The sequence below is a fragment of the Trichomycterus rosablanca genome, chromosome 16 (assembly GCF_030014385.1).
Source record: "Trichomycterus rosablanca isolate fTriRos1 chromosome 16, fTriRos1.hap1, whole genome shotgun sequence".
Classification (NCBI taxonomy): Eukaryota; Metazoa; Chordata; class Actinopteri; order Siluriformes; family Trichomycteridae; genus Trichomycterus; species Trichomycterus rosablanca.
In genome coordinates, this window is record NC_086003.1 from 20,017,806 (window position 1) to 20,030,234 (window position 12,429).

At 35.7% G+C, this 12,429-nt stretch overlaps 1 protein-coding gene across 1 annotated transcript in view; it reads left to right on the forward strand.

Annotated features, from left to right (window-relative positions):
- Positions 1-1,765: 1,765 nt before the first annotated feature.
- Positions 1,766-12,429, forward strand: part of rgs14b (regulator of G protein signaling 14b) — a 31,883-nt gene continuing 21,219 nt past the window's right edge. The window contains exons 1-2 of the mRNA XM_063011746.1: positions 1,766-1,882; positions 10,670-10,691. Coding sequence (XP_062867816.1) covers positions 1,766-1,882; positions 10,670-10,691 — 139 coding nt within the window. The remainder of the gene's footprint in view (positions 1,883-10,669; positions 10,692-12,429) is intronic.

Here is a 12,429-nt window from a genome sequence, read left to right on the forward strand (position 1 = left end):
AGTGCTAGTATAAAGTGAAAACACCTAGAAACAGCACAATAATGAAACATGCCTTACAACTATCTGGCTGTAAACTGCCTCTTCCAGCAACATTAGTACAAGAACTGTTTGTCTGGAGCTTAACGCATTGGGTTTTCATTTCTGAGTAGTCACACACAATCCTCGACTAGACTGACATAAAGCACGACAGATCTGGACTCTACAAAAGTGAAAACACATTTGAAGTGTTGAACCACAGTCTAACATCTGTCAAACTGACAATGTTGGGTTCAGCGGATAACAGTAGTATATTATCTCTTGTAAAGCAGTAAGACCAATTATAAGGTTTGAGAAAAGATAAATAATGAAACATAAAAGTTTTTGATGGATTGGACTTGTTTTATTGTTTCCAGTAAGGGAAAAATGTTAATGCTATGCATACAATGACATTCTGAAGAATTGTACCAGACCTTTTTTTCAGATAAATACACACACTCCATGTGTGACAGAATTCTTCACAGATACCTGGCCCAACTTCATCAACCCAGTACTAAGAGGATGAATTGGAATGCCGACTGAGCATGAGTTAAACACAAACATTAGTTCCAGACTTAACCAATAGTCTTGCGACTTACAGTCTTGTTTTAAATCCTAATAATAAGTTTTTGTATTTAAAAAAGAATCAGAATACAGACAGAAAAATGTAAACCTTTATCAAACCAAATCTTTTAAAATCAATCACAAGAATCAGATAAGAGTTTTTAAATGATTTTCCCTTAGGAGTTTCCTAAATAGGGCTCTTTTTTTGTAAGAATAACACTTTATGTTTTTGGAAGGTTTCTCAGGTCACCAGTTGCACGATCAGTATGTTTTCCCACTGAATGACTTTTATTCCCAGCAGACTAGTGTTTTATGGTAGCTCTGATGTTTACTCAGTGATAGGGAGTTCATGTGAGCTGAGGAACTCACCATACCTCTCTAACCAGCTTCTCTCCTGGTTTCCAACATTCTACGAGCGTACAGAACCGGCATGGACACGACCGTTACCTTTCAACATTCCCAAACTTTTACTCTGGCTTCCAGGGAAAAGGTATGTACATTTAAATTATTATTAAGTGTTATTTCTGTATAGGCTTATTATCTGAACCATGATTATCAGTTTGTTAAAAGATGCCGGATTTGGTTATTTTGTTTAATCGAATTTTGTCAACTACTGACATTTTTTACTTTCATTTAACCAAGTTTAATCTATCTATCTATCTATCTATCTATCTATCTATCTATCTATCTATCTATCTATCTATCTATCTATCTATCTATCTATCTATCTATCTATCTATCTATCTATCTATCTATCTATCTATCATCTATCTACACACTGTAAATATGCTGTATATTACAGATATGTTAACAAGCAGATGACAGAAAGAACTGATCACAACACTGTACTATTTGTTAGTGCAATTTGGGGTGGAAATGTTAGTCATGCAGGAATTTAATTAGATCAAATGGAATTTTTTAAGGCATAAGAACTGACAGACATTTGTCAATCGCATGAAACATTAATTCCTGCATTACCACAAAGAGAATCAAGAAAATCTTAGTAAGTGTAACAGTGTTTACAGAAGTAGTTTCAGGTGAACACTTCACATGATCTTATCTGATCTAAAAGAAAGAAAATAACATTTGACTAATCTCACCATGTTCATTTTAATACTACATGTTTTAGTTCCCGTAAATTCATTAGCATTACTTTTACCCAGACCTTGTTTCCTTTCAGAGAGCCATGCCTTTCCAGGAAATCACCAGAGGCTTCTCTAACTTTGGCTTACGTGCTTCTTTACGTAGACGTCTGGGGAGAAATAACACACTGACAAAAAGCAGACCTCTCATCCTTACTAAGGTAAAATAACCAACTCCACTAAAAGCTGTGCATTACCTGACCCAGATTTACTAGGGTACCAAATAATGAGTATTCATTTGTGTGTATACTGTAATTAGTTATATGTGTAGTTAGTGAAGAATGATGGAAAAATGTGGACAAAAACAATATGGAAATACAAGTTTTTGGCATGAGCTTGTTGTTGTAAGCATGGAGAGCAGACCAACACAAGGCCAGTTTACCAAACTTTGTATAATATTTCATGTTAAGTTATTGTAAGCATTTTGTAAAACAGTTGAATTATTTAGGTAATTCATTATTTGCTGTTGACAGTTGTTTACTCGGACCTTTACAGTGCAGTCCTAATCATGCACAGTATTAAACAGCCTGTATAGTCTATTCCCTGTATAGTCTATTTAATTTGCATAAGGTTTTTTGTTTTACTTTTTATCATTGACAGGTATTTCTGTATGTGTATGTACACCAATCAGCCATAACATTAAAACCACCCCCTTGTTTCTACACACACTGTCCATTTTATCAGCTCCGCTAACCATATACAGTGTATCACAAAAGTGAGTACACCCCTCACATTTCTGCAGATATTTAAGTATATCTTTTCATGGGACAACACTGACAAAATGACACTTTGACACAATGAAAAGTAGTCTGTGTGCAGCTTATATAACAGTGTACATTTATTCTTCCCTCAAAATAACTCAATATACAGCCATTAATGTCTAAACCACCGGCAACAAAAGTGAGTACACCCCTAAGAGACTACACCCCTAAATGTCCAAATTGAGCACTGCTTGTCATTTTCCCTCCAAAATGTCATGTGATTTGTTAGTGTTACTAGGTCTCAGGTGTTCATAGGGAGCAGGTGTGTTCAATTTAGTAGTACAGCTCTCACACTCTCTCATACTGGTCACTGAAAGTTCCAACATGGCACCTCATGGCAAAGAACTCTCTGAGGATCTTAAAAGACGAATTGTTGCGCTACATGAAGATGGCCAAGTCTACAAGAAGATTGCCAACACCCTGAAACTGAGCTGCAGCACAGTGGCCAAGATCATCCAGCGTTTTAAAAGAGCAGGGTCCACTCAGAACAGACCTCGCGTTGGTCGTCCAAAGAAGCTGAGTGCACGTGCTCAGCGTCACATCCAACTGCTGTCTTTGAAAGATAGGCGCAGGAGTGCTGTCAGCATTGCTGCAGAGATTGAAAAGGCGGGGGGTCAGCCTGTCAGTGCTCAGACCATACGCCGCACACTACATCAAATTGGTCTGCATGGCTGTCACCCCAGAAGGAAGCCTCTTCTGAAGTCTCTACACAAGAAAGCCCGCAAACAGTTTGCTGAAGACATGTCAACAAAGGACATGGATTACTGGAACCATGTCCTATGGTCTGATGAGACCAAGATTAATTTGTTTGGTTCAGATGGTCTCAAGCATGTGTGGCGGCAATCAGGTGAGGAGTACAAAGATAAGTGTGTCATGCCTACAGTCAAGCATGGTGGTGGGAATGCCATGGTCTGGGGCTTCATGAGTGCAGCAGGTGTTGGGGAGTTACATTTCATTGAGGGACACATGAACTCCAATATGTTCTGTGAAATACTGAAGCAGAGCATGATCCCCTCCCTCCGGAAACTGGGTCGCAGGGCAGTGTTCCAGCATGATAATGACCCCAAACACACCTCTAAGACGACCACTGCTTTATTGAAGAGGCTGAGGGTAAAGGTGATGGACTGGCCAAGCATGTCTCCAGACCTAAACCCAATAGAACATCTTTGGGGCATCCTCAAGCGGAAGGTGGAGGAGTGCAAAGTCTCGAATATCCGCCAGCTCCGTGATGTCGTCATGGAGGAGTGGAAAAGCATTCCAGTGGCAACCTGTGAAGCTCTGGTAAACTCCATGCCCAGGAGAGTTAAGGCAGTTCTGGGAAATAATGGTGGCCACACAAAATATTGACACTTCAGGAACTTTCACTAAGGGGTGTACTCACTTTTGTTGCCGGTGGTTTAGACATTAATGGCTGTATATTGAGTTATTTTGAGGGAAGAATAAATTTACACTGTTATTTAAGCTGCACACAGACTACTTTTCATTGTGTCAAAGTGTCATTTTGTCAGTGTTGTCCCATGAAAAGATATACTTAAATATCTGCAGAAATGTGAGGGGTGTACTCACTTCTGTGATACACTGTAGAAGCACTTTGTAGTTCTACAGTTACTGTCTGTAGTCCATCTATTTCTCTGCATGCTTTGTTAGCCCCCTTTCATGCTGTTCTTCAATGATCAGAACCTTCCCAGGGGCACTACAGAGCAGGTATTATTTAGGTGGTGGATCATTCTCAGCACTGCAGTGACACTGACATGGTGGTGGTGTGTTAGAGTGTGTTATGCTGGTATGAGTGGATCAGACACAGCAGCGCTGCTGGAGTTTTTAAACACCTCACTGTCACTGCTGGACTGAGAATAGTCCACCAACCAAAAATATATCCAGCCAACAGCACCCCGTGGGCAGCATCCTGTGACCACTGATGAAGGTCTAGAAGACGACCAACTCAAACAGCAGCAATAGATGAGCGATCGTCTCTGACTTTACCTCTGCAAGGTGGACCAACTAGGTAGGAGTGTCTAATAGAGTGGACAGTGAGTAGACACGGAATTTAAAAACTCCAGAAGCACTGCCGTGTCTGATCCATACCAGCACAACACACACTAACACACCACCACCATGTCAGTGTCACTGCAGTGCTGAGAATCATCCATGACCTAAATAATACCTGTGCTGTGGTGGCCCTGTGGGGGTCCTGACTATTGAAGAACAGGGTAAAAGCAGGTTAAAAAGGTATGTAGAGAAATAGATGGACTACAGTCAGTAATAGTAGAACTACAAAGTGCTTCTATATGGTAAGTGGAGCTGATAAAAATGGACAGTGAGTGTAGAAACAAGGAGGTGGTTTTAATGTTATGGCTGATCTGTGTATATATTAAATATATGTTGAAGACGTGTATGATTTAAGCAGTAGGTTCACAAATCAAGGGCATTCGAGCCTAAAATAACCCAGAGGTTGCCAGACTTGTGACAGTGTGTTTTAACCACAATCCATCCAGACTGCACTGTTTACGGAAGCTTAGACAATGTACTTAAAGCTCTGTGATCTAAAATATGTAAAGCTCTATGATCCGAAAGATGTCACAGTCTGCTGTAATGCAGCTGCACCATAAATATTCTCCTCTGTGATGTTTGTCCTAATAGCAGTTCAGTGCATTTGCTTTCCCTTTAAAGATTCAGTCTTGGCTTTAATGGTGTAACTAGAATCTTGTGGGATCTTATATCTGTTACTGTATTGTGCCCAGTGATTCCATGTACACTGTACCCACTGGTGGCAACAAATGAAAATTAATTGAAATGTAAAAATAGGCAGTTTAGGTGGCGCAGCGGTAAAAGCACACACTGGAACCAGAGCTGGGATCTCAAATACATCGTATCGAGTTTCAGCTCTGCCTGCCGGCTGGGCTGAGCAGCCACATGAACAACGATTGGCCTGTTGTTTAGATAGGGGTGGGATATTAAAGAGCCGGATAGGGACTCTCTCATAACTAATGCAATTATGACCTCTGCTGGCTGATTGTTGGCGTCTGCACAGAGACGGGAAAAGAGTGCTGTCAGGGTGTGTCTCTCCGTACACAGTGCTGATCCGCATTGCACTCGTCAGAGTGTAGGTGACAAAATGCATATGGCTGCAGCCCACGTGTCGGAGGGGGCGTGGGTTAGCTTCGTTCTCCTCAATCAAAGCGGCAATTGCATGTGCTAAAAAAGGGAGAAAAGGGATAAAAATGCATAAACAAAATATTTAAAAAATGAAAAAATAGGTATTATAAACTAGCCAATATACTGAAAGTAAATAGACGTAAAGGTCTTATACAAATAAATAAACTTGTTGATATTATTACTGCAAATGTAAAGTTCTAATGCAAAATACACATTTTTCATATTAAATTGATTGCTAGTAGCAGTTATGCTGAAGGTAAAGGAATTCCACAGTTTTTAGGGACAGAAATATTACACATTTAAAACTGGATGTTTGAGTGGAGCACCAGTATAATTCAACCGCCTACAACTGTGGGGGGTTTGTGATTCCGAGTATGACATTCAGTGGTGCTACAAGCCTGGCTGGGCGCTTAACAGACACAATTGGCCATGACTAAGGGAGAGATTGTCAAATATGGTGTCTCCTTATTGCTGCAGTGGCTTCTTCTGTGTTGTTCAGATGCTGGTATTTGTTAGTTTGTTTATTGGGATTTTAACGTCATGTTTTACATTTTGGTTACATTCATGACAGTAACTATAGTTACTCGTTACACAAGATTCATCAGTTCACAAGTTTGTATCGAACACAGTCCTGGACAATTTTGTATCTCCAATTCACCTCACTTGCATGTTTTTGGACTGTGGGAGGAAACCGGAGCACCCGGAGGAACATGCGAACTCCACACAGAAAGAACCCGGACCGCCCCACCTTGGGATCGAACCCAGGACCTTTTCAGATTCTGGTACAAGTAGTGAAGGAACACATAAGGCATAGTGTAATCATCCAAACAGCTGTCTATACATTAATGTAAAAAAATTGAACCACAATGCTGCAACAGCTCAGAATTTCCTTCTGTAAATATTGAAAGCTGTAATATCTTTGTAAAAAGTACTTTAATTATATATAATGAGAATAATGATATATACTATAATAACTTTAGTGTAGTTTTGAAACAAGCTCTTGTTTATTTATAAGTAGAAAGTCAAACAGCTGTTAATTTAAAGTTGATATATGCACTAAATGTACATTAAATAATAAAATACAATTGGTTGAATAATTGTTTTCCACCACTGTAAGGTCCAGAAACACTGAATAAGCAGCTTTGTTAACTATAACAATATAATATTTAACCATGTTTTGGTGGTGACCAGAATTTATTATATTTTGAACACATCTGTTAAGAAAGTACCTAAAGCAGTTCTCTGGATTTTGCTTTGCCAACGTTTGCTTTACATTTCACTTAGATAATCTGATTCGATTACTGGCACTGCATAAGCGTCTAAGCATTTTTGGTTGTATAAAGTACCTACACTTCCTCCTGTGGCAAGTTGCTATGGTAAGATTTCCTGGTTTAGCAGGAAGTTCGATTTTGGTCATAGGCAGCAAGGCTCACACATTTTCAGCGCCAGCTCATGCTTTTCTAATAGAATCTTAAGTTCTTGAGGTGCGGGAGGACTGGGATTATGTCTCTGAAGTCTAACAATTCTACTGTAGGCTGTGGATTTCAGGTACGACTTGAGGGGCCTTGTTGAGTTGTGTGTGTTTATGTTTGTGTGAAGGGGAAGTGAAATGGTATATGATGATATTAGTGTACTTATGTTTGAATATACACTTTAAATGAAACGTTTACATAGACTTTTAAAGCACATGGATGTCTTGACATCTTAGGATTTCATTAATTTCTGCAGTTGTTTATTAAATGATTGGAACACATAATTTTTTGTCCAAACACAAAGTTTATCAAATTAACTTCTTTTATAGTTTATAGTATTCTTTATTGTGGGTTTCTCAAAATACGGCCAAATATTTTTGGCTCATATACACTATTAAAAATAGATTTTGTAATGTAATTTGACCACAAATCATGTGAACGCCCGCCTAATTAATGAGTTCGAATTTCGGCCACACCCATTGCTAACAAGTGTATAAAATCAGTTATCATATGATTTTAACCTTTGGGAAGGCCGTTTCTTATTCTAGTATGACTGTGTACAAAGCAAAGTTGGATGATGAACCCAAAGTCTGACCTCAACCCTACTGAACAATAAGAACGTTGATTGTAAACCAGGTCTTCTCATCCAACATCCAAAGACATACTTGACATAATTTATGGAAAACCTTTCCAAAAGAGATATTAATTTCACATATTTATGCCTATTGTTTTGGAATATGATGTCAAACAAGCTTCTGATCAGATATCACCATACTTTTGGCCACATCTAGTTTAGTAATTACACTAAAAATGACAAATTCTGTTATCAACCAAACAACATTTTCTCAATTCTCCACACACATGCATAGTATATGTTTTTAAACATACTATATATTTCAAACAACATGAATTCGAATAATGAAATGGTTATATTTATTTGGTGATATTGAAAATATTACACATTGAACTTTTTGGCACTGCCTTATTACTTATTATTATTGCTGACTGCTTGCGACTTCTAAGTTTGAATAGAAATAGGGCAAGTTTAACTACCACCATTAAAAAGTACATACATAAAACAGAGATCTCTTGCCAAGGTTGGGAAGAAAACCCTAAAGTGTCATCTCATTCCAAGAGGATACTTTGAAACATGGGTGATACTGTACAAAGTCAAGCAAGTATTACATCACAATCGTGGGCTGCATGAGAAAGAAGCCACTACTGTAAAATGAATACATTAAAGCTCACGTGAAAAAGAAAAAGCAGAAGCAAGAGCTTCTCTTTTAAACTGTGGTTTCAAAGTCTGTGGTAATGTAAAGCATGATGCACATACATACTTGCCAATGAACAAAATTAGATTTGTTAAAAAATCTAATCTAGTATTATCTAATCTAACATATTAGGTCAGTATCATTTAGGTCAGTGTCAGCCCTGATACCAATACTTACGTTTGTATACTTAAGTTTACCACCAAAAAACTAGATTTGTTTAAATAATCTTATCTAGTATTATCTAATCTAACATTTAGGTCAGTGTCAGCCATGATACCAATACTTACATTTATATACTTAAGTTTACCAATAAAAAACTAGATTTGTTTAAATAATCTTATCTAGTATTATCTAATCTAACATTTAGGTCAGTATCAGCCCTGATACCAATACTTACATTTATATACTTAAGTTTACCAATAAAAAACTAGATTTGTTTAAATAATCTTATCTAGTATTATCTAATCTAACATTTAGTTCAGTATCAGCTCTGATACCAATACTTACATTTATATACTTAAGTTTACCAATAAAAAACTAGATTTGTTTAAATAATCTTATCTAGTATTATCTAATCTAACATTTAGGTCAGTATCAGCCCTGATACCAATACTTACATTTATATACTTAAGTTTACCAATAAAAAACTAGATTTGTTTAAATAATCTTATCTAGTATTATCTAATCTAACATTTAGGTCAGTATCAGCCCTGATACCAATACTTACATTTATATACTTAAGTTTACCAATTAAAAACTAGATTTGTTTAAATAATCTTATCTAGTATTATCTAATCTAACATTTAGTTCAGTATCAGCTCTGATACTAGTACTTACGTTTGTATACTTAAGTTTACCAATAAAAATAGATTTGTTTAAATAATCTAATCTATTATTATCTAATCTAACATTTAGGTCAGTATCAACTCTGATACTAGTACTTAGGTTTGTATACTTAAGTTTACCAATAAAAATAGATTTGTTTAAATAATCTTATCTAGTATTATCTAATCTAACATTTAGGTCAGTATCAGCCCTGATACCAATACTTACGTTTGTATACTTAAGTTTACCAATAAAAAACTAGATTTGTTTAAATAATCTAATCTATTATTATCTAATCTAACATTTAGGTCAGTATCAGCTCTGATACTAGTACTTAGATTTGTATACTTAAGTTTACCAATAAAAATAGATTTGTTTAAATAATCTAATCTATTATTATCTAATCTAACATTTAGGTCAGTATCAACTCTGATACTAGTACTTAGGTTTGTATACTTAAGTTTACCAATAAAAATAGATTTGTTTAAATAATCTTATCTAGTATTATCTAATCTAACATTTAGGTCAGTTTCAGCTCTGATACTAGTACTTAGGTTTGTATACTTAAGTTTACCCATAAAAAACTAGATTTGTTTAAATAATCTTATCTAGTATTATTTAATCTAACATTTAGGTCAGTATCAGCCCTGATACCAATACTTACGTTTGTATACTTATTGTTTACCAATAAAAAAAACTAGTTTTGTTAAAAAAATATATAATCTAGTATTATCTAATCTAACATTTAGGTCAGTATCAGCCCTGATACCAACACTTACATTTATATACCTAAATTTACCAATAAAAAACTAGATTTGTTAAAAGAAACTAATCTATTATTATCTAATCTAACATTTTAGGTCAGTATCAGCCCTGATATCAATACTTACGTTTGTAAACTTATGTTTATCAGTAAAAAAAACTAGAATTGTTAAAAAAAATCTAATCTAGTATTATCTAATCTAAAATTTTAGGTGAGTATCAGCCCTGATACCAATACTTATGTTTGTATACTTATGTTTATCAGTAAAAAAAACTAGAATTGTTTTTAAAAATCTAATCTACTATTATTTAATCTAACATTTAGGTCAGTATCAGCTCTGATACCAATAATCAAGGTTTGGATTCAAGTTGAAATGGGATTAACAATATTATAGTCCACATACGTACATTTGGTCATCCAGTTTATGTGTGAAGCCTGTAAGAGATTTACCTACTAAGCCACTTTCTCTTTTCATGTTTTTTCACACCTGGCTATGAGATTATTAAGAGATTTTTTATTTCTGCTTTTCCTGACTACTGGTTTTTAACAGAATTCCTCTGAAAGTGTGTCTTTTATGGAGCTGTCTTAATAAAGGAAGACTATGTGGTGTTAATATCTAATGACTGACTACAGTTATTACATTGACCTATAACTATGACTCATCTAATCTCATCCACTGTCATTTTCTTCCCACCTACAGACATTGGCTGTCTCCGATGGAGGTGAGTTATGAATTAATAATACATAAGCAGAAGGAACAAACACTATAAATACACTTTACTGTACATCAGTGATACCGTGACATAGAGAGAACAACTGTACATAAACCTGAACACATGACTTCTCTTAGATGGCTGATTCAGATTATGTTAAACATGGTTTTTAAGTTTAGTCCTGTGAAAAAGCGTCCAACTGCTTAACTGTTAAATTAATTAACTGCATTCACAGTAAATATTAACTGTCCTTCTATTACAAAATTGTATTAAAAAGAGGCAAGTTATTCTGAATTAGAGTGTCTGCTTAATGCTGTAAATGTCCATTCTGTACTGAACAGTGTGGCAGAATTGTAATGACACCATCAGTAGTGTAGTTATTTGGTATTTAGCTTGTTATTTAGAACAGTTTGTATGTGGTTTGAGATGCAGCAAAAAGTAGTACTTGGTTTGCTAGCCAGCCTGATATCACTCAATCTAACTTCTACTAATTATACTAATACAAAGTCACACTCTCAAACTGGCCACTGAAAGCATGAATAGATATTCCAGTATGAACTGTTTTTGTGTTTTTCACATGTGACTTCCGCGAGGCATGGCGTGGAAGCCACTGTTTCAGTATTTCAGTCTGTCATTGACTGTTTACATCCTGTTTGGGGTGCAGATCTCACCACAATGACTTCCTCCAGTCGTTTATTCTCAATGTAGGAGAGAAAAAAGTCGAAAACCAGAAAACAGATGAGATATGAGAAACCATGTGACTCTTTTGAAGTAGGTCGTTTTAAACTTGCATTATCAGTATTAAAGTATTACAGTTTAACCTTGAATTCTCGATTTTAAAACCCCTTGAACTGACCTGTATTGATGCAATAACTCAATCTTTTTTAAAATCATGACAATAAATAAACCCAACTGCTACAGGATAGAGCTGGCCAGTTAACCACGTGCTAACATGACCTAAATAATTTTATAGTTTTGAAATACATACATGTAATGGAATTACTCCATTACAGTAAAAATGCTTAGAAATTTGTCTCTGATTCTTAAAATTTCATGTATTACTATCTAAAGCTGATATGCAATCAACAGCTAACTGCTAGCATTTTATATTTCTCTATGATAATTTGTAAACATTAAAAGCCTGTTTCTAATTGCGTGGTGTTTATTTGCATATAAATGAATATTAATATACTACATCGTATTGGCTGAAAAGCATGTGGACACCTGACAATGTGCTTGTTCCCAATTTAAAACCATGGCCATTCATATGGAGCTTCCTTCTATTTTCTGATTTGCGGTTATAAAAGCAGCACAGTAATGTTTTTAGATTTGCCCATTCAGTCAAAATAGCATTTGTGAGGTGAAGCCTGGCTCACATTTAATATTCCAACGTTCTATAGCTGTTAAGTGATAATAAAGTTCTTACACCCTATGAGTGTCCACATACTTTTGGCCTAATAATGTGTATAAGATAGTATTTTATTAAGAATAAAGATGAGGTTCCTGGACTTCTTAAACTATTCATAATTTTAGTAATATTATTCATAACAGTATTATGTTTTTTTAATTCTATAAGCTAATTCCTGAAGCCCATTTCAGTTGTCATTTACTTAAAATGATCTTTAACCATTATTTTTTAAATGGCAACATAATCAGAAATCATAGTAGGTGACTCACTAGTAATAGTAGGGTGAGTCACTAGGAAAAAAAACAGATGTCTTACACAGTCTAAGAAAGAATAGGAGTC